At 54.2% G+C, this 22,531-nt stretch overlaps 1 protein-coding gene across 2 annotated transcripts in view; it reads right to left on the reverse strand.

The window, feature by feature from the left end:
- DNAH17 (dynein axonemal heavy chain 17) overlaps positions 1–19,072 on the reverse strand; it is a 99,284-nt gene extending 80,212 nt beyond the window's left edge. Inside the window, exons 1-13 of one of the 2 annotated variants that reach the window (XM_044938628.2) lie at positions 16,509–19,072; positions 13,274–13,636; positions 11,304–11,497; positions 10,329–10,521; positions 10,070–10,169; positions 9,731–9,816; positions 9,391–9,516; positions 8,509–8,661; positions 8,318–8,407; positions 6,466–6,633; positions 6,137–6,253; positions 1,128–1,393; positions 323–518 (exon numbers count right to left, since the gene is read on the reverse strand). In XM_044938628.2, the coding sequence (XP_044794563.2) occupies positions 323–518; positions 1,128–1,393; positions 6,137–6,253; positions 6,466–6,633; positions 8,318–8,407; positions 8,509–8,661; positions 9,391–9,516; positions 9,731–9,816; positions 10,070–10,169; positions 10,329–10,521; positions 11,304–11,497; positions 13,274–13,618 (2,034 nt within the window). In that variant the 5' untranslated portion in view covers positions 13,619–13,636; positions 16,509–19,072. Of the gene's footprint in view, positions 1–322; positions 519–1,127; positions 1,394–6,136; positions 6,254–6,465; positions 6,634–8,317; positions 8,408–8,508; positions 8,662–9,390; positions 9,517–9,730; positions 9,817–10,069; positions 10,170–10,328; positions 10,537–11,303; positions 11,498–13,273; positions 13,637–14,544; positions 14,701–16,508 lie in introns of those variants that run through there. The other variant, XM_044938627.2, reaches the window with a different exon arrangement.
- Positions 19,073–22,531: the final 3,459 nt, after the last annotated feature.

Genomic DNA, 22,531 nt, shown 5'->3' on the forward strand with positions numbered 1-22,531 from the left:
TGACCAGGGGGCTTATTAATTCAAATCCTGCAAAGACCTTTTTTTTTTTTTTAAATTCTCAACCTGATGATTCCTCTTGGGACCCTATGAAACGTGGCCCAGCTTTAAAATAGTACACTTATTCAAGCTATATTCAAGGATGCTATGATTGTCTCATATCTTAAACATATCCCAGGCACACTTCAAGCAACACTTCAATAATAATAAAGCTTTGGGGTAAATGTGACATAAACGTCAACCCCACAGATTTGTGCTGTCGGGAGGAGGGGCTGAGCCTCAGAGCCACATGAGCTTGCCCCGTGAGGAAGCAGACGGCACCCACCGCTTTGCTGAAGTTGACGCGGATAAGGTTGGTGACAGGGTCCCGCTGGATCAGGGGCTGCCCCAGGTTGAAGTGGCAGTCCTTGTCCACCCCCGCCACCCACTGCTGGTAGATCCTCTCGCGGTAGCTTCTCAGCAGCTCCATCATCTCGTCATATTTCTGGTAGACTAGTTTGGCCTCCACACTGGACATGACCCTGAAATCAGAGTTAGGGGGAGGGTCAGATACTGTCTCCCACGGGGGCTCACTGGCACCCCAACCAAGGCTTTCAGACCCCGGGGTATTGCAGCAGCCAGCCAGCTCTCTCGTTTCTTCCAGGTTGAGACCCTGAACGTACAAATGGACGATGCCCTACGTAGGTAGCATCTAATCCAGAAGATCACATGCTAACCCTTCTAATATTGGCCCCGAATGGCCATGATTTGATTCATAACCTCCAGCTTCCCTAATTCCTCTTTTCTCTTCCAACTTAGGACCAACCAGAGAGCCAGATATGCCTTCCAACCACACACACAGGACACCCTCCTCCTGTCCCCCAGCGGACAGCCTCCCTCATTCTGCTGTGAGCTCTCCTGCTCCTCCACCTGCCTTCTGGCCTCTGCCAAACATGAGTGGTGGTGGCCAACTCCCCACTCTGGCCAGCTACTCAGAGTAGGGGGCATACGCTATTGGGGTCTCTCCTGGGACCGTGCCCTGGGAAGGAAAGGCTTGGCCGATGGGAGGCGTGGGCCTGCCTCAGAGTGGGGACAGAGCAGCGCCCCCCGTGGCCACAGAGGAGCGCTGCTGGCCCAGGGCCATCACTCACGGGTGGTCGATGTGCTTGAGTTCCCGCATGGGCGCCTCCAGCCTCTCCTGCAGCTCCAGGCTCCACTTGAGCTGCCCGGCCACGGGGGGCATGTTTTTGTGGATGGGGGGGATGTTGCCGTCTGCCGAGGCCGCGATCTGGGCGTCATACAGGATCTTGGTGCTGTCTAGCTCAGTGTCAAACAGCTCCAGCATGACCGAGTACCAGGGCACCACCTCAGCGAGAATCAGAGGCCGTTCCAAGAGGCCCCCACACATGTGCAGAAGCTGGAGAGAAACGAGAGAACCTCCTTTGCTGGGGGGCGCCCTGCTGGGGGGGGCCCATCCCCTCCCCCATGCCTGGCATCACCCATGGCTTGGACACTCTGTGCAGTCAGCCTTCAGAAGCAGGAAGACATGTGCCTTCAACACCAGGAAGCTTCCTCTGTGTAGCAACTGGCTAACCAGCTGCTTTTATGATTTCCATCTTGATGTATGCTGGGTCCCCACATACTCAGCTGATAAACCAACAGTACAAACTAGGTTCGAGGTCTAGAAAAAGATTTGTTTCAGGACCGGGAGAAATCAGGGTTTGGGCAAAGAAGATTTAAACAGTTAGGAAATACCATTTTAAAAAACTGGGGGAGAAAAGCAGCTGTCTATATAACCAGGGCTTGCGCTACAACGGGATTGAGAAGTATCTTCATGACGAGAATTATTGGGAAGACCACTGATCCTCAAGGACCCACCCAGGCAAGAGAAACCACTCGGGAAGCTTGTTTTGCTCTGAAAAGTGCTCTGGGGGAAAAGAGGTGAGGGGGAGGCTTGTCTTACACTATGTGGGGTCCCCAAACCACTAAACTCGCCAAATGCTGGTGTGGGGAGCAGCCCATAGGAGTGTCCCAGGGCTGCCATCGCAGAGCACTGTCAACTGGGAAGCTTCAACAGTGGACTTAATTCTCTCACAGCCTGGAGGCAACAAGTCTTAATCAAGGTGGACAGAGCTGTGCTCCCTCTGAAGGCTCCAGGAGAGAGTCCCTGGGTGGCTAGCAATTCTCGGCTTGTAGACCCCTCACTCGACCCTCTGCCTCCTTTGTCATGGAGCCATCTTCCCTGTGCATGTCTGGCCCTGTGGCTCTCCTCCTCTTCTGACACAGACCCCAGGCTCACTGGATTAAGGCACAGGAGGCCAGCAGGAGGCCCTCAATGAACATCTCAATTACATCTGTGGAGACGCTATTTTCAGTAATTCACAGGTCCTAGGAGTCTGCACCTCAACACTTCTCTCTAGCAGACTCAGTCCAATCCACCAACCAAGGGCCCCATACTCAGCCCTGGGTTGACCAGGTGGAGGTGGCAGTGGGGATGGGGTTCAGATACTGTACGGGTGCCCAGGGCAGGAAGTGCTGACTTCCAGGGAGCGCTCAGCCCTGGGGCTTTGCGGAGATTACAGGGAAAGCTTGGCACATTCACAGGCCGTGACACCAGAGGTTCAAGCATGGGCTTCCAGAGTCCTCAAGGAGCTGGGACAGCTCAGGTGCCCATGGCCTATCAGCCCAAGCACCCCGACCTGATTACTCCAGCAGGGGTTGTCACCTCGCTCTGAGGGCAGTAACCATGCCTGAGCACCCTGCACGAAGCGAACTCATCACACTGAGGGTCTGTGACTGCTACACACTCGCATTCGCTAAACAAACGAAAAGCTCATAGAAGAGAATAAGGGAGGATCATCTGGGTGTTGTGGTTGCAGTCTTGGGTGGCATCAGAGGGTGGCTCAAGTTGGGACATAGTGGCGAGTTTCTTAAAAAATCCTCTCGCAGTGGTGGGAGGCCTGGAGGCAGCAGGGGCTGGGGCTGTGCCTGAGCACTGGGGGAGGGGCCCTTACTGCAGCCTGCAGAGAGTAGCCATGTGATCTGGACAGTGTGACACATGCCGGATGTTCAGGAAGCTCCCAGCCAGCCAGGGGTCACCAGGGGAGAAGTCCCCACGCCTGCCTGAGCCCCTGGCCCCTGAAGGCCTGGACCCAAGTCTCAGATTTGCCCTAGTTTTCGGTATGAAAACTAAGACCACTACTGTGTCTATAAGTGGCCTTTTGGGCAAAGGGTGGAATAGTGGCTGCTGAGAAAGCAGGAGAGATTTTTAGGTCCCTGAAAGTCAACGAGAGCAGCCACTGACTCCCAGGAAGACACTGTGGCCCCGAGTTGCTAACCACGACTCCCTGCAGTGGCCGGGGGTGGGGGCTCCCCACACATGAGGTCACCCGTGGACATAGAGCAGTTGGGAAAAGCACATTCTATTGCTTGACAACCCTCTTGACTTTTTTCCTCTCTCTTCCCTTTATTTCACGCTCACATGTTTTCTGGCCCCTGGCTTCTGAGAAGGAGGTTAATTTCATTTTCTGCCAGGAGGAGGTTGTGTGGAAAATTGCTCTAGAACCTTCCCAGCTGCGTGTGAATTACTGACAGCAAGAAATAGCATCCCGGCAGCTTGGGAACACGCAGGGGGTCAAGCAGACAGGCGGGAGGGCACCCCAAGGGCCTGTCCTAATTAGAGCGGAGGGTTGTCAAATGGGAAGAAAATGCTCTTCAGTATGGGAAAGAAGATGAGCAGATGGAGACAGGAACAGTTTACGAGAGTCTTCCTGACTTATTTTCTCTCTAATCTAACACAAAGTCACGTGTCTGAAAAGGACTTTCTCTTGCGGAGTACAGAAGCCGATTTAGGCCACGGCGGAGTGGGGAAGTGCCTGTGAAAACACCCAGGGAGTGGACTTCAGTCCCACATGTGCCACCCAGAGTTCCTCCTTGGCCAGCTCCTCCCCTCCGAGGGGGGACCTATGGTCTCTGGCAACTTGGCGTGGACACCTCAACCCACCTCCTTCCCCATCATCGAAAGGCAGCACAAGGTGGTACCCAGCCTCCGAGAGGTCTGGGGGCATGCTTCTCCTGGTTTCATCCCCACCACAGGCAAGAAGGGCTAACTGGTGCCACAGTCCATCAGCTCCAGCATCGTCTTCATTCTGGAGACCCCACCACAGGGGAGGACCGGCATTTCCATGTGGAAGCGCTGGCTGGCAACCTTACTCAGGACCCTTTGCACTTGGGTAGCCCTAGGGCTAACAGCCTCTGGTTTCCGCCCAAGGTCTGCCAGGGAGGCATCAGGGAACAGCTCCACCCCCTCAGCGGGGGCCAGTTCCCTCCACCAGGAAAGCCTGGCTTTGCACTCGGCTTGGTTCTGCGTCAACCTGAACCTAGCACCTGCCCTCAGGGAGTTTATATTCTAGTTGGGAGGACGACAGACATGAAGAGATTCGTACGTGACCGATGCCAGGGAGAGCCAAGCACAAAGAAGGAAAACCAAGCAGTTGGGTGTTAGCAATGGCAGCGAGGGGAGAGCTCCCGCTGGGAGGAGGAGGTGAGTGGGGGGCGCCTCTCCGAGGAGGTGCCCGAGGCGGCTCCAAGGGGAAGGGTGTTCAGAGAAGGGAACAGCACGGAGGCTCTGTATTAATTTGCATTCATTGATATTTTGCCTGGAGCACCAACTCCATCCAAGACTTAATTGATCGTTACACTTGTAGAGCTTCAAATCCTCAAGCATTTTTGCTTTAGAAATACTCAAAAGGCAAAGGAACATCCTGGCATGTTGGCACCAAATGCTGGCTGCCTCGTGAACTTGGACCAGGAAGGTCCACGAGCCCGTCTCCACGTGGCCCCCCCCCCCCATATGCCCGCTGCTGAGGGGTCCTGTGGGAGGGGTGCACCAACCAGCAGAGGAACGAGTGTCCAGCTCCTCACAGCTCCAGCCAGTTTGACCAGTGACAAAGGCATCTTGTGGTTTTAACTTGCACTTTCCCGATCATTTGCAAGGCCAAACCAACAACCTATGTGAGTATCGGCCGTTTGGGTTTCTCTTTCAAACCGACGGTCTCTAGGGGCTTTAGTGCTTTTCTGCAATCTTTTTTTTTTTAAATGTTTTCATAAGCATTTCCTTTTTCTAACTGTAAAAGTGCTATACACCTAACCCACACAACCTGGAGATGGTAGAAAAGTACACAGAAGACAGAAAAAATATTAGTCATCATCCCACCATCCAGACACCACCCAGAAATGACCAGTACTCTTGCCTGGAAAATCCCATGGACGGAGGAGCCTGGTAGGCTACAGACCATGGGGTCGCAAAGAGTCAGACATGACTGAGCGACTTCACTTTCACTTTTCACTTTCATGCACTGGAGAAGGAAATGGCAACCCACTCCAGTGTTCTTGCCTAGAGAATCCCAGGGACGGGGGAGCCTGGTGGGCTGCCGTCTCTGGGGTCGCACAGAGTCGGACATGACTGCGACGTAGCAGCAGCATAATACTGTGTATTCTCGGATCTCAAATGTTAAGAGTCAGTGTGTCTCAGCAGCTCAAAATGTGGATGCATTTTAATTTTTAGAGCAACTCTGCCTCTAACTTCTGCTCCTTATGTAAGTAATTAGGGAACTGAATAAAAGAAGGACAAATGGAGAGCAGGACTCAGTATAATAACCCCATGCTCACTTTCCTCTCTTAAGATGAGATGTGGCAGTAAGACCCCCTCAGAAGCTACTCAAGGTGCTGACTGCTGACTCTTTCTAAGGCACTGAGAAAGGCCCCTGTCCTTTCTGGGCCTGGCTCTTCACCTACAATCTCCAGACTGCATGATTAGACTGATTCTGCAACCGTTCACTGGAAGGACTGATGCTGAAGCTGAAACTCCAATACTTTGGCCACGTGAGGCGAAGAACTGACTCATTGGAAAACAGCCTGACGCTGGGAAAGATTGAAGGCAGGAGAAGGGGACGACAGAGGATGAGATGGTTGGATGGCATCACCGACTCAATGGACATGAGTTTGAGTAAGCTCTGGGAGTTGGTGATGGACAGGAGTGCTGCAATCCATGGGGGTCACAGAGAATCGGACACGACTGAGCGACTGAACAACCATTCTCAGCATCACGGAGCTGGTGTGACGAATCCTCAGTCAGGGCACACTCCCCACCCCCACCTACCTTTGCACTGGACTCAATAGAATTGCAGTCATCAAACCCTTGGCAGAAGATGGTGGCCAGCCTCCTATCCAGATCTTGAATTTTGGTCTCGAAATCAGCATAGTCGTCATCAAAACTCTGGAAGCAAATTGAATCCCCAACCTTAGAACCTTGACCAGCATGCAAAGCCGGGAGTGGGCGCACTCTAAGCCCACCCACCTCTCAGCAAGTTCACTGTCGTGAGGGCAGAGTTCTTGTGCTGTCTTTTCTCTGCCACACGCGCTCCCCTCTGCATGCCTTCCCACCCTCAGGGCATTTGTCATTGACCCCGCCCAGGCCCCCCGACTTACTGAATCTCCGGGGTCCAGGGGGTCATATTTGCAGTCGGCGAAAACCTTCACCAGCTCGAAGACCTCGTCGTAGATCTGGGCCACCTGGCTTCCAAGAATGTTCCCCCTCACACCCCCGAGCTCAATCTTCTCCAGCTTCAGAAACTCGATGGCTGTTTTATAAAGATCCTGGTGGAGGAAACCCCCATACCCTCATCAATTCAGTTTCCTGACTGACCCCCGAGGGGAGGAGCCCCCGGGCCACACGGCAGTCCAGAGGGGCCCTCTGCTTATCAGTGTTAATGTTCTCTAAAGCCATTTCAGGGACGCACACAGATGGACGGAAGTGAGTCCCGTGAGTAATCTCCCAGTTGTGATTGAGGAGGAGGAGGAGATGAAGGTCGGGATCTTGTCCTGACCCAACACTGGGTGACATGCGTCTCTAAGAAGAATCACACTTTACAGGGGCCCCACTTCCTGGGCTGTGGGAGGAAGTGGTCAGAAAGGCAGACAGTGGTCCCTCACAGCCTCATGTACTGGGCGCCTGATGGATGTTTACAGGTAAATCCCACCTGCTCATTCCCTCTGAGACATGGGTCTCTCCATGCCTTTTCCAGCTCCTTTAGCCCAGATGGTACCTTCCTTTCCAAGATGGCTGGTTTGGCATTTAACCCCATTCAGTCCTATTGAGCTATCTATTGCTTCTGTCTGTAGCTCTCATCTCCCCTTTGAGACCCCCAAAGACTCATTGAGGACCACAAGCAGCCCCCATGTGCCTGATCCTGTGCTCACAGGGCACTCCAGTCCCTCCCCTAAACTGGAGACAAGGTTGGTGCCGTTTCCCACCAAAGATCCAAGGTGTATCGAGATATGACTCAAGCAAACCTACTGGAAAGTAACAGCGTTGTCATGCCCCGCATTCTGGGCCTCTCACACCAGAGGCGGATGGCACAGCCGGCATGGCCCATCGGGCAAGGGGTGGACAGCATGGCCGTTTCCCCCACCCACTCTTTTCCCAGTAGCCCCTCTTTTCCCAGAAGCTCCATCCCGATTCAGAATCTACAATGTAGGAACCAGCAGCTATTTGGCCAGAAACTCAGCTGGGGCCCTCAAGTTCTCGGGCTGGGAGCCTTGGGGCATGAAGAAACACTCTGTGACCGAGATATGGCATCTCAAGGGGTTTCCTGCTCTGTCTCCCAGATGGTGTGGATGGGAACCATAGAGGCCTTCCCAGAGCCCCAGCTGACAACATCCCTGAAAAAATCATTGCCCAGTGGTTCTAGGATCCACCCCTCAACCCTGCTTTATTTTTTTAAATAGTGTAACATGTGTACAAAGCATATCTAAAAAAAGAGATCCCCTACAGAATACAAAACAAGAAGGAAAACCTTCTTGCCCTACACATGCCTTCATCTCTCACCTCTTCTCCCCAGAGCAAACTGTTCTGAACCTCTTTAAAAGTGTTATTTGTTCCATGTATTGTCCCATGTTATTTGTCCTGCGTCATTCCAGGTATCCCGTGTCATTCCATGTATCCAAATAAGGTCCTTCTGAAAACCTCCGTTGTGCTTAGTCCCACTCACCCTCTCCCTTGGCCTGCTGGCTTCCTGACCCAGGTCAATGAACTTGTCATTAACCTGCTTGTGGACAGAAGGCCGGAGAAAAGGGAAAAGCAACTGAAATGGACCGCTTTGTTCTGGGTTAACAGCTCTGGGCCTGGTGGGGGCAGCCCAGTGACTTGGCTTCACCCTGGGAAAGCTGTCACATAGATGTTTGGGTGTGACTTATTTCCCTCCTGGGAACCCATGTGCAAGGAAGACAGGGACAGAAGATGCAGTTCTCCTGAGGGAGGGGAGCCAAATTCCACCTTTACCTCGATGGTCTGGACACGGCGAAAGAAGGAATTTATTCTGGAAAAGGCAAGAGAAGAAGGGAATTCCCAAGGCACCGGCTCCTTGTTCTCCTAGGAGAAAGAGAGAGAAAAGGCAGGTCCATGGGGTCCCATGGGGTCCACATCACCCCAACTTATTTCCTTTCATCCGCTGTCCGCAACCCAGGCTGTACCTTGAAGAAAAGCTTCATGTTTGCACAACAGAAGTCATAGGCCCGGTACAGCTCCTTCAGGACATTCACGGACAGAGAGATGCCACTCAGAACCTCCTCAATTTCCCCCTGCAGGCCTTTCAGCACCTCCTCGGGGCTCAGGAAGGTCCGCGTCTGGGCAGAAGGGAAGACGTTCCCAAGTTGAGCCAGAGGGGTGACACCCAGGTGCACTGTCCAAAGCTGCATGGTTGGTTAAAACAACCCTCTTGCCCCGCCCCAGGCCACTAGACCACTTCTTCTGACACACCCGCTGTCCCTCAGGCTCGTGGCCTAGCCGGTCTGCCCACCCAGAGCCAGTTGTGGGGCCCCTCGGCCCAGGCCAAGGTCACAGCACCACCAGACTCTGGAGGCAGATGATGAGGGGCCCAGAAATGCAGTCCTGCTCTGGCTGCGGGACCCTGGGCCACTGTGTCCCTCTAGGCCGGGAGACAGGACCATGAGCCTGATTCTCACACACTCTGGTAGCCCAGGGCCCAAAGCTGCAACTCAGACCTTGGAGGCTGTGTAACGTGTGCTTGTGAAATGGAAGAAGGAAAGGGAATGGGTGTTGTCAGAGCAGATAAACCCCTCAAAGCCCCTGGCTGAGTCTTGGGGTGCTGGGACTCGGTGAGCAGCCCCTCTTTCGTTCCTCCTCCCTCCCAGCATAAGGAAGGTTGGGCTGGCTCTGCCCAGGTCTTGGGAGAACCCTGGGTGGCCACCCAGGGGGCCCTAGCCTTAGCCTGGAGCCTGAAAATTCTTGCACCCACATCTTTGCCTGGTTGAACATGGACTGGGATGCAGGGTGGGATGGGGGCGGGGAACGCTGGGGGTGGGGAAGGTAAGGCACTGGGGCCTGGGGCCTACCATGTCAATGAGCTGGTTGCAGAACTCCTGCAGGATGACAATGATCCTGGAGGGTGTGTTGTAGTGCTCGGAGGTGGCCCAGATGAAGCAGATGGTGTATAGCACCTTGGTGATGAAGGTCGGGAGCTGGGGAGAGACAGGTGGGCGGGCACTTGGTCACAGCACCTCAGCTCCCCACTCCACACGGCTCCAGGAGGGGGGAACTCCAAGGGCAAGAAGAGATGCCCCCACTCAGTACTTGTGCTTGATCACAGCCAGGAAGCCCACAGCCCCTTGCTGCCCTAAGACACAAGCCCAGAGCCTGCCAAGCCAGCCAAGGGACCCTCTCTAGCTGATGTACCGCCGTGAAGTCGGCCTGTTCCATCTCCTCCAGCAGGATACGCAGGGGCTTCAGGTACAGAACGATATCGTTGGCTTCCTTCAGGCCTGCGTGGAACAAGAACTGGGGCTCATCCCCACAGGAGTGGAAACTAGCCCCCATCCCTGATGGCGAGAAATGGTGATGGGCAGCTCAGTGTGTTTACAGACACCTGCCCCCTCAAAAGGTGGGACTCCAAGAAACTGCTGATGGGGGGAGGCAGACCCCGTCCCATCCCCAGGGTCAGCAAGGGGCCCACCCAGGAGGTGCTGACACCTTCCTCTGGTGGAGGGGGGACATTCTCACAGGGCCACCGCTCACCTTCAGTAACATTCATGTACACATTTTGCAGAGCTGGCCAGTAGCAACTTTTGGCTTTTTCCAGGATCTCGACTATTTTATTCACTTTGGGCCTATTAAGCTGCAAAGGAGATCATTTTTTTTTTTTTCAACAGACCCCAGATGAAGCCTGCCTGACCCCCAGGCTGGCGCTGAGGGATCCATCTGGGTTACCCGGGTCCCCTCGGGAAGGCTGGGACTCTTGTGGGTGCCTGGCCACTGGGGGCAGAAGAGCCATCACCTGCTCGTGGATGTACTTGAGGTTCATCAGCCGGGCGTCCCAGAACTCAAACTCGACTCGGGGCAGGGGGTGCAGCCCGTCCAGCAGGGCCTGGGCCGAGTCTTTGCTCAGCACGTCCCGGATCTGGTGGGACCAGTCAATGATGATGGTCTCGATGGCGTGCAGCAGCGAGTTGTCCAGGGAGGAGGGGATCCTGCAGAGCCAAGGGTTGGGGGCGGGTGGGGGACGCTCTCAGTTACACCCGCAGGCTTCTTCCAGCTCCAACCCCAATGGCCCTCGGCCAGGACAGAGCCTGAGACAACACTGGGTCTTGCCCAGGGTACTGGTGCCCCCGAGAAAGAGGATGAGGGGAGCCAGCTCTGGAATAAAATCCATATTGCACCACGGCCTCCTGGGCAGTTCTGATCGGGTCACCACAGGGCGAGTGTTGGGGGCCTAGAGGGCCTGCCTGTGTGATGAGCCCCGCAGGAGTGCTCGCCCTCTGATGGGAGTAAGGGAGCACGTGGGCGCTGCCACAGCTTCAAGAGCTGTGCACACCATGCCGTTGCAAACGGCACTCGGGCAGGGGCAAGGTGACACCTGGGGGTCCTCGGGCTTCTGGGGGTCTCTGGGCAGCCCCAGCCTCCATTCAGAAGTGCAGCCGCCACCTGCTGCAAACCCCTTCCACGCCCCTCACTGCCCACACCCTAAAGCTGGGGACCCCCTTCCTGTGTGACCCCAGATGACGTGATGCTCTCGGCATGCCATGTGATCAGGGTCTAGTGCTCGTGTGCGATGGAGGGGGGAGCTGGAGCACGGGGTTCCAGCCATTGACTAGCGGAGCCTGGGAGGCTCCAATGCCCCGTTTCAGACTCAGCACCTAAAGGCGCAGTCCTGCCCTCCTGGGCTTCACTAGCACCAAGACCAGCTTGTGGGGAGCTTGCACTGGGGGTTCAGGGACCACCCCTCCCTCCAGCTCCCCGGCCGGGCCCCGACCTCTCCATGGACTCCAGCGTGCCGTCCAGACTGCCCAGGTGCTCCGGGATGGGCAGCAGGGTCTTCCCCTTGATCTTGCCGCTCATCACAAACATCTCGTTCTTCAGCTTGTGGACTTGCTTCACAATGTCCTCCGAGACCACGCGGGGCCAGCCACTCATGTTTTCACTTTGGTTTAACAGGGAGTAGAGGACCTGGAAGGACAGGATTCTGTGGCTCTGCTCGAGCCTTCTCACCTGGGTGGGGGGACACCCAGGAGGAGTGGGGTCCTTGGCGACCCAGGACCCAGGAGAGCTGAGCCCTTCTTTTGAAGAAGGTGGTGGGGCCGGTCAAGGTGCTGAGACCAGTGATGAAAGCCCCCCCACCGTGGGCTTTTTTTTCCAAGTTCTTTTTAAAAAAATACTGATTGATTGATTTGGCTGCCTGGTGTCTCAGTTGCACGTGGGATCTTTGTGGCAGCATGGGAGATCTTAGCTCCCCAACCAGGGATCAAACCCGAATCCCCAGGGTTACAAGGCAGATTCTCAGCCACTGGGGAAGTCTCCCAGCCCCTGTGTCTTTCAAGTTCTTTTAAAAAAATACTGATTGATTGATTTGGCTGCATTGAGTCTCAGTGGCATGTTGGCAACGCATGGGCTTAGTTGCCCTGCGGAATGTAGGATCTTAGCTCCACAACTACAGATTGGACCTGAATCCCCTGCGTTGTAAAGCAGATTCTTAACCACTGGATCACCAGGCAGGTCCCCCTGCACCTGTGTCTTTGTAGAGGCAAAGCCATCTCCACACTCTTGCCACAAGAGCACACACTCCTGGCTGAAGGCAGACGTTCCTTGCTGCCTGGGGGTGCTGTTATATGCTGAACTGTGTCCCCCAGATTCACATGTGGGAGCTGTGACTCCCAGCACCTCAGGATGTGACTGGATTTGGAGAGAGAGCTTTTCAAGAGGTAGTTAAGGGGAGCCCTAACCCAGTATGACTGTTGTCCTTAGAAGACATAAGGACACACGTGAAGTCGGCCATCCACAGCCAAGGAGAAAGGACTCAGAACCAGCCCTGTTCACACGTTGATCTGGGACTTGCAGCCTCCAAACTGGTGCTTTGTCAGGGGTTGCTTCCCTGATGGCTCAGTGGGTGAAGAATCTGCCCGCAGCGCAGGAGACACAGGAGATATGGATTCACCCTGGGTCGGGAAGTTACCATAGAGAACGAATGGCAACCCACTCCAGGATTCTTGCCTGGAAAATCCCACGGACAGAGGCCTGGCGGGCTACAGTCTGTAGGGCCGCAAAGGGTCGGACACAACTGAACGACCAGTTTTGGGCCATGCCAGCCATCTCAGTAGACGTGAGGGGAGGTCGGTCTGGGTCCTGACTGAGCTATCCCCGTGGCCTGAATTTGTACAAGGTGGGGACGCCCACTACCCCCATCTCACAGACGAGTTGAGCGATGCCTAGGAGAGCTAAGTCACTGGAACTCTGGCTGGTCCGACGGTCCAGAGCAGGCTGCACCTCCCACACCTGCCGACGGTGAGGCGGCAGGACAGTGGGGAGACGTGTAAGGCAGCACTTGCTTTTCCCTTTCTCTGCTCCAAGTCTCAGAATTGGGAAACCCTTCTACTGCATCTCGAATGGCCCACACCTTTTGAGGCTGTGGGCAGGGATTGTCCCCAGGGCAGTCTGGAGGGTCTAGTGATTTCAAGAGAGACAGGTGATGGCCAGGGCCACTCAGCCTTCACGCGCACGGCATCACCTGGAGGTCTTGTTAGAAAGCAGGCTGGTCTCGGTGGCCAGGGCAGCCGGACCTGAGCTTTCTAATACCTGACCTGCTTTCAGCAACGTGGATGTTGATCTGTGGACCCACCCCTGATTAGCAGGGTTCAAGGCCACTTGCACAAAATATGGGAAGCAGGCGGTGTTCCTCCTGAGCCCTCCCCGCTCCCCCCAACCCCCACGAGGCCTGGGTGCATCTACCTCCTCCACAACGGCGATCAGCTGGTCCACAGGCGTGGGGCTCATGTCCCCGTAGACCAGGCGTTCCTTGTAGTTGTCCTTGCCGATGTTCTCGGGTCTCTTCTTGATGAAGTACATCCCTTTGGACTTGAGGGAGGCCGGGAAGCCCAGGCAGGGTATGATCATGCCGGCAGGGTTGAGCGTCAGCACCAGAACCAGAACATCTGGCTTCTCAAAGAAGTCGGTGAACAGAGCCATGTTCTCTTCCGTCCCCATCATTTTACTCCACTTGTCCGGCTTGAACCTCAGGACGAGGGAGGCGACACTCTCCATATACTCCAGTCTGACGTCCGGGGGAATCGTCATCTTGACGTCAGCTTACACCTGTTACGGGAACAGACACTGAGGCAGTGGCCACTTCCTAGGGAATCTTTACTTCCCTCACTTTTACTTCCATCACTGGAACCATCTGAAATGCCCATTCTGACCCATCGCGAGAGAAAGAAGGATCGTCGTGCAGACGCTGCTTCCAGCTGGGGGGTGGGGTGGGGGTACCGGGAGTCTGTGTCCTGTTCTAGCGGGACAGCCGCCCTCTGCCTGGCTGTAGGTATCACCGTGGAGCAGGGCCACCAGGCAGTGTGTCTGCTTGAGTTCACTGTGACCATCAAGCTAATGGGCTGGGAAAGGTCGAGATGGGCCCTGGGGAAAAGGCAAGGCTCATCGCAACAGAGTCTGAAGGGGAGGGGGTGGGGAAGGGAAATGTCACGGAATGAAGTGACAGAGGGCCTGGATGCAAGATCCCGGGAAGAGGACATCACTCCCCCAGGATGCCGGACAGAGGGGGCGAGCCCGATGAGCGGGTGAAGTTCATATTCTCCCCATCCAAACAGCAGCCATAGTGTACCCCAACGTTTGCCCTGCCCTTCAGCGTCTCTTCCGCCCCCCAACCCCCATCACGTGCCTATAAAGGGATTTTCCCGTGGACTGCCGCTCATATTCCCTCTAGGGGAATTCCGTCTAGCTCTCTTGTAGGGACAGGGTTAACTGGAGAGCTGGGGGGGACCCCCTTGAAGCCCCAAAGAACCAAAACAAATGAGGCATTCCTTGTGAGGGTGAAATTTAAAGGGATGCTCCAAACCCTGACTGGCCACGAGCAGGGAACAGGGCACCTTCCAGCGGGTGTGGGGGTGTGGGGAGGGTAACGGGGTTACTGGCCACCAGCACCTGGGCTCCACCTCTGTCCTCTTGAGCCCCCTCAGCTTTGCCCCTGAGCACAAGTCTTGCCCACTCACCAGCTGACAGCAAACAGCTCCTCAGGTAGCTAGCAGAGCCAAGCGATTGGCAGCTCTTTCCAGACCAGTAAAGGAAATGGCTCCCGTCCCTCGAGGGATGCCAACTGCCATGGAACTTCTGCAAGTCTCATGGGAACTGGGATTCTAGAACTTTCTTAGGACCTGAGTGACCGCTGTGGTGTGGTAAAGGAAAAACTGCCCATCACCCACTGCAGTGGGAAAGGCTCTAGGACCAAACAAACTGCCTTTGAACTAGAACATTTAGTTCATTTTCATTTCATGAAATTACAAATGTATCAGGATTTAAATCTATTGTCTTATTACATGCTTATTTGTCTTTTTTTTTTTTGCCTCTTTTGTTTAATTTTTATTGTTTCATTCCCTCCCCATTATCTTGGCTATTATACACCTTGCATTTCCTACAGGCACATAGACATTATAACATGTATCCTGACTCACACTAGAATCATACTCACTGAAACCTGATAATGAAAACAATTACCCATTTACAATAGCATCAAAAAGATTGAAATACTTGGGAATAAATTTTCAGAGAAGGGCAAGACCTTCCTGACCCACCAGCAGCTGAGGCACCAGCAGGGTCCTGGTTCCCACTGTTGACACCAGTCGATTCTGCCTCCTTGACATCTCTGGACTGGCCCACCTACCTCCATGGCTACTGCTCTCTGGTCTAAGCTGCTGTTACCCCCTCCCCAACCCCCTGGTCTACGGACACCCTCTCTCCTTCTCCACACCACTTCTCGTCCCCAGCAAGTCATCCTCCAGAGCACCTTTCAAAAGACAACTGTCACGCCAACGCCCGCTTAAAACCCATCAACAGCTCGCTTGCACCACTTCCCGGTCTTGACACGATTGCCCTCATGCTCCAGCCACCCTGGCCTTCTTCCACCTCCTCCAAGACACCTGCTCCCCTGAGGGCCTTCCAGCCCCGCACAGAATCCTGCACCTGTGCACTCCTCCTCACCCTCAGACACCAAGCTACGACATCTTTCCCGGCCAGGGTCTCCCCTGGACCGTTCACTCCCTCGATCTCTGCTGAGCACCCCGTGTTGCTCTGTGTCACCATGACAACCGCAATCAGCCAGGCACTAATTAAGCATCAGTCATCCGCTTCCCCCATTCCTAGAGCCCATCCCTTTTGATGAGCACTGCCACCCAGGACCTGGCCCTGTGCCTGGCCTGCTGGAGACCTTCAATAAACATCACTGAAGCAACGGAGACTCTGATAAGTCATGCTGCAAAGGCTGTCTAACCTCATCTAACCCAGTGTTTCCCCTAATGTAGTTGAGTGTGAAACGCTTCTCTCCTTTAAGTCCCATTACTCTTCTGAGGAGCGGTTTGAAACCCTAGATCAAGATTCTAACTGGTCTGTGCTGTATAGCACATGGAACTCTGCTCAATGTTATGTTGCCAGCCTGGATGGGAGAGGGATTTGGGTGAGAATAGATACATGTATATGTATGGCTGAGTCCCTTCCTGGTTCCTCTGAAACTACCACCACCATTGTTAATGGGCTATACCCCCATACAAAATGCTTTTGGTGTTAAGAAAACTTCTAACTAGTCCAACTTCCACCAAAATTGTAGTCCCCAGGGAGCATGCATCCCAAGGCACAAAGGAACAAACGTCAGATGGTGAAACAGTGGAGTCAGGCAGACCCCGCCTTTAGCTGTGAAACAGCCTGGGGCTCGGGGTGGACGCCCTGCCTGGCATGGAGGAGAGACTCAGGAGGGACGTGGAGAAAGATGCTTCCCAGTGGGTCTCACTTGAGGTCCCACCTGAGCCGAGAAACCAGGATAGGACTCCCGGGGTTCTAGGTGGAAGCATTAGCTTTCGCTCTGTCCACATGGTGGGGGAAACAGCAGGCCCTTGGGAAATGCCAGGCAGCGGGAGAAGCTTCCTGACTGGGAAGTGCACGTGGGGCTGAGCAGTGGGTGACTGACCGCGTCCACCCCTCCAGGGCCACCTGCCGAGGTACGTGGCTTCCTCACTTCCTTTGACAGTCACAGCTGGGGAGGGCGAGCTGAACAGCTCACCCTCTACTTACAGTCCCCAGGGAGCGCTTCCTCCTGCTGAATCAACTTGGAAGACAAGTTTCCGCTGTCGTGACCCATCATTAAATACAACTGGCAGGACGATTTTCCTCAGCTGGGGATGCTTGCGTTGGGCGGGCGGCCGGGACATCTGGGTCTCGTCACTGTCCCCACCACACGCAGCCTCCTCGTGCCTGCTTTGGCACTGCTCCACGTCCTCAGGCCGGATTCCCGCCAAAAGGGCCAGGAGGTTGGGCGGCTTTGCCCTCTGTCCAGGCGCGTCCTTGCCCCTGGCCTTGGGCAGGAAGGGAGAGCAGAACCCCGCAGCCAAGCTGGCCCAGCAGGGACCTCAGGCTTCACGAAGCGGGCAGGGTGGCCTGAGAGATGTCTCTGACTCACAAGGTTTCTGAACGTCACTGCCAGGCCAGGCACCCTGGAGGCCTGGAGGTCTCTGCCTAGTGAGCCCCAGGGGGACACCCCACGTGAGGCATGGACATGCCCAGATTCCAGCCAGGCTGTGAAGCAGAGGGCTTAGTGGGAGGGTTTTGCAGCCCAAAGGCCTCTGCTTGCTGGAGGAAGGGGGTGGCGGGCGGGGCTGCCCGTGGAAACACATGTTTGACTGATGAGCCTCAGGGTCAAAGGAGCACGATGCTGATGAGAGGTGATTGAGCCTTATTCAGCCCTGCTGTGATAGAGGAAAAACCTGTGTTCACCTCCAAGGGCAGCAGAGGCAGCTGGGGGCTTCCAGACAGGGAGCCGTGTGGAGTCCCTGGGTGGAGAATTGCTAACAGGAGGCTCCAGGGGAGGGTGATTCTTGTTAAAGGCAGGCCGAGGAGTACACATCAGAGATGAGGTTGAAGGAGCTTGCTCCGATGCCAAGGGTAGGAGGTGACATCACAGGATTTCTCTGCCAGAACCGGCTTAGGCAGGTCCTGAACCAAGCCTGGGGAAACCTGCCTAAAGTTTGGTCAAGAAGAGCCTTTGCCCGAGTTCAGCCCGAGGATGGGCTCTGAGTTTGGGGAGCAGGCCAAGCTGTGTCTCAGGCTCCAGACAGAGTTCCCTCCCCACGACTCTGTCTGGCAGGAGGGGGAGCAAGACTTATCACTCACAGGTCCTGGTGGATACAGGGCATGCCCAGGGCCACATGGTGAGTGGGTGCAGGAGACAGAGAGGTGACCCCAGGCTCTGCCTTTCTTAGGGTCTGAGGGAGGGGTGTGTGCGTTTTTGAGGGGTCCCTCGTGGGCTAACTGATGCATGAGAGGGAGAGATTGGGTGCAGGAAACTAGAGGTGGGGTCACTAGCACCTGGTTACCCGGGTCCTCCTGGGTCTCTGCGGTGTGGGAGGAGGCAGAACATCCTACCTGAATGTTCTGCACGTGGCTGTGCCACGCGGCTGGCAACATGTTCATTCAGGATGGACATCTTTTGAAGTGGATGCCTTGCCGCTTGAAACCTAATGTCAGGCATTTACACTTCCGATTCGCCTGGGACTTGTGCCCGGTCCCTCCTGCCAGCTCCCCTTCCAAACTGCTGCGGTGGATGCTGGGGCACCTCTGACACGCGCTGGCCTTGTCTCAACCCAGCCAAGTCCCGGGAGTGTCCCAGGCTGCCCACCCCCCGCCTTCTCCTCCCCTCATCACACACACACTTAATTTAGCCTAAGAATTGATGGCACCTGCGATCTCTTTATTAAACGTGAGATAAAATAGTGAAAGGGTTAGTCACTTGGTCGTGTCCGACTCTGCGACCTCATGGACTGTAGCCTGCCACCGCCCCTCTGTCCACGTAAATCTCCAGGCAATAATACTGGACTGCGCTGCCATTCTCTTCTCCAGGGAATCTTCCTGACTCAGGGATTGCACTCAGGTCTCCTGCATTGCCTGCAAATTCTTTACCATCTGAGCCACCAGGGACACCCAAGATAAACACCCTGTCATTTTCTTTAAAAACAAACAAAAAACCATTTCAAGCAAGCCTTTAATTTTTGTTCCACTCTTTAGAGTGTGGTCCTCACAAGGGGTCCCTGGACTCGCAGCATCAGCATGCCCTGGGAGCCTATTGAGGATGCAGGTGCTTGGGCCCACCCTGACCTGTTGAAGCGGGAAATTTGGGGGCAGGGGGAGCCATTTGAATTTTAACAAGTCCCAGGAGAGTCTAATGCATTCTACAAGTTGAGAACCACCAGTTTGGAGTAGAATTTTGGTCTCTGTTTGGAGTAAATCCATTTGAAGCAGCCAATTCTCCTTAGCTATGGAGCCCTCCTGTATTTCCTTTCATTTTGGTCCTACTTATTTGGGGAGAACCCACCCCCAGGGCCTGAGTCCTCTTCAACAAGCCCACCGGTTACATGCGGAGTGGGGGCCTTGAAAACACTGCTTCTCCCGGTGGCTGCGCAATGGAATCACCTGGGAAACCGCCCGAACTCAGGGTTCTGGCCCCACCTCCAGGCTGCTAAGTCACTTCTGCTGCTGCTGCTGCTGAGTCGCTTCAGCCGTGTCCGACTCTGTGCGACCCCATAGACGGCAGCCCACCAGGCTCCCCCGTCTCTGGGATTCTCCAGGCAAGAACACAAGTGGGTTGCCATTTCCTTCTCCAATGCATGGAAGTGAAAAATGAAAGTGAAGTCGCTCAGTCGTGTCTGACCCTTAGCATGGACTGCAGCCTACCAGGCTCCTCTGTCCATGGGATTTTCCAGGCAAGAGTACTGGAGTGGGGTGCCATTGCCTTCTCTGCCACCTCCAGGGGTCAGGGCCAAATGCTCAGATGTTCACAGCTCCTCCTTGGTTCCAAGTAGGGGCAGGTATAGAAACCTGGCCCGGGAGGGGAGTGCCCCGCAGAGGAGAGTCTGGCCGCCTGCCGCCCATTGTAGCGGAATGTGTGCGTGTGTGTTAGTCGCTCCGTTGCGTCCAACTCTTTGCGACTCCATGGACTGTAGCCTGCCAGGCTCCTCTGTCCATGGGATTCTTCAGGCAAGAATACTAGAGTGGGTAGCCATTCCCTATTCCAGGGGATCTTCCTGACCCAGGGATCAAACCCAGGTCTCCTGCATTGCAGGTGGATTCCTTACCATCTGAGCCACCAGGGAAGCCCCGCTGTGGCAGAATACTTGCTGACAAACTAGAACTTTGGGTGGACTAAGCGAAAAGTGCCATTGCTGTGTGGCAGGGCTCATAACAGAACTATACTTGAAGGGCCCAGAACTGGGAGCAGTTTTCACCCCAAAAACCTCACAGTCAGGCTTGTTCACATTGACCATCTCCCTCGGGGGACAGACCTCGGATGTCCCCTGCTGTCCTTGCAGGAGAGGTCCTGTGAGGCCCCAGGGGCAGTCCCAGGCTGGTGGCCTCTCCCTGTCCCTCCCCTACCGTCCTTGTCTCCACTAACTGCTCATCAATCACGCTGGCCACTCGGGCGCACTTTGTATTTGACTGGGGGCGTTCAAGGACAGGCTGCCTTTAAGAGGCCCAGCATCCCTCCAACGGCTTCCAAAACATTACAGCTCAACGTCCACCCGAGACCTGGAAATAGTATTTCCTTCTCAAAAGGACAAAGACTTCTTTTGAAATATTAAAAAAAAAAAAATTTAACTGTGTTCTAGAGTAATTTCCTCTTCAATCACTTGGTTTATAATATCTCATACTGGAAAACAGTATCTCCAAGGTGAAAGTCAAGGACCCTAAGTAGTAAATGGGACTTGACACACCAGCAAAAAGCTACAAGACGATGGCTTTCTCACTGAAACGTGCCAGCCCTCCCACAGGCTCTGTGCTTCCACCAACCAATGTCCTGTTTGCCTGCAGATTCAAGCCTAACTTCCAACTTCACGGGAGGGAGAGAGAGACCTGGGCCCTGGGGGCTAGGCCTCTGCTGGAAGGCCTTCTCCGCTTTGTTTGCAAAATAAAATGTGCTTTGAATGTAATGAGTCAGGAAAGAAGAATTTGATGAAGGTCTGGAAATGAAATTTCCTGCCTGTGGTTGGACTCAGCCGTCTGTCTCTAAATCTAGCCCAAGGACATTCATTGTGCTGAGACCAGGCTGTCTCTGCATCTCCCAGACTCCTTGGGTGGGGACAGGTCATCCGGGAAGCAGGGTGGCTGCCTGCACAAACAGGGCCGGGGAGACTGGCCTGCGATGTTGTGGATGCCACGAATCCCTGACTCCCTGTCTGGTCTCTGCCGTGACTGGGGTATTTGTCAACTACGACGTGTCCCCTCTAGCCTGGCCTCTGTCCCTGAAGATTCCTTAAACAAAAAGGAACTGTAAATTTCAATCCTTTTGACAGGGACAGAGTAAAGGGGACAAAGTAGGTAATTAAATAGTTAACTCCATTAAGGGGTGAAAGGAAAAATATGGGAGACCCCTATAAGTTAATGATTGCTCAAGAAAGCAGGTTTGTTGTTGTTTAGTCTCTAAGTCGTGTCCGACTCTGCTACCCCATGGACTGCAGCACTCCAGGCTCCTCTGTCCTCCACTATCTCCTGGAGCTGGCTCAAATTCATGTCTACTGAGTCAGAGATGCTAGCTAACCATCTCATCTTCTGCCACCCTCTTCTCCTTTGCCTTCAGTCTTTCCCAACATCAGGGTCTTTTCCAATGCGTCAGAACCACGACAAACCAAGAACCACATGGTCTAGCAACAAAACCATGCAACAGAAACACGAGACATATACCCAAACAATAAAACCATGGCGTGAGCCCCACATCCTGCCCAGTGAGGTCATGGTCCTCTGTGCACTAAAAATGAAAACATAAGGAAAAGATGACATTATACTGAAACCTGAGTTATTTACCCTATTTACTGTATATTACTGCTTTTTTGTTCATCTCCACTGCATCATGGCAGCCCCATTTGACCACGTAGGGACAAGAAAACTCCCTTGCCCAACGTGGAGGAGGAACTAATGATGAAAGCTTGATGTCTACTCGAGGAGGAGGAAGAAGGTGGTCTTTCTCCCCTCCTTACTTTTCCTTTGATTATAAAAATGTAGAGACATCCCTGACAGTCCAGTGGTTAAGACTCTGCAATTCTAATGCAGGCAGCATGGACGAAATCCCTGGTTGGGAAACTAAGATCCCACATGTTGTGCAGGGTGGCCAAAAAATAAATACAATTGGTAGATTGGTTGGGTTTTGTTGTTGTTTTGTTTTTTGCCTGGGCTCTCTCTTTTTTAAAAATTTATTTATTTTTAATTGTCTTTACAATGTTGTGTTGGTTTCTGCCACACATCAACATGAATCAGCCAAAGGTATACGTGTCCCCTCCCTTAAAACTTTTTTAAAAATGGAGCCACTAAGTTCTCAGCGTGACACTCCCTTGCCAGCCCCCTTGCATCTCTCACAAGCGTTCTATGCTGCTAATCTCTTTCCTTCCCTGTCACCCTGCTCTGAGACAGAGGACCCTATGCTCTACTGAGTACCCAAGCGTCTATCATTATTAGCATTGTTAATTGTATTTATTTTGGCTGTGCGGGGTCTTCACTGCCGTCCTCAGGCTTTCTCTACTTGGGGTGAGCAGGGGCTGCTCTTCGTTTGGTGCTCGGGCTTCTCTCTGCAGTGGCTTCTCTTCCCGTGGCGCACAGGCTCTAGGCACCCAGGCTTCAGTACTGGCAGCTCGCAGGCTCTAGAGCGCTGGCTCAGTAGCTGTGGAGCACGGGCTTCGTTGCTCTGCAGCATGTGGGATTTTCCTGGAACAGGGATCAAACCTGTGTTCCCTGCATTGGCAGGTGGATTCTTAACCCCTGGACCACCAGGGGAGCCCCCTGAGCATCTCTGTTGGTGGGAAAGCACTAATAAGAACCCCATGTGGCCATGCTGGTGTGCCTGAAACCAAGCGGCTCCCCAGAACTTGAGACCTTCTGAGAGAGACCCGGGCCCACTCAGATCAGCAGCCACCTGGTTGTTGCCAGTAGAAGTGACACGCCTGTCTAGTTCCC

Source organism: Bubalus bubalis, chromosome 3 (genome assembly GCF_019923935.1).
Source record: "Bubalus bubalis isolate 160015118507 breed Murrah chromosome 3, NDDB_SH_1, whole genome shotgun sequence".
NCBI lineage: Eukaryota > Metazoa > Chordata > Mammalia > Artiodactyla > Bovidae > Bubalus > Bubalus bubalis.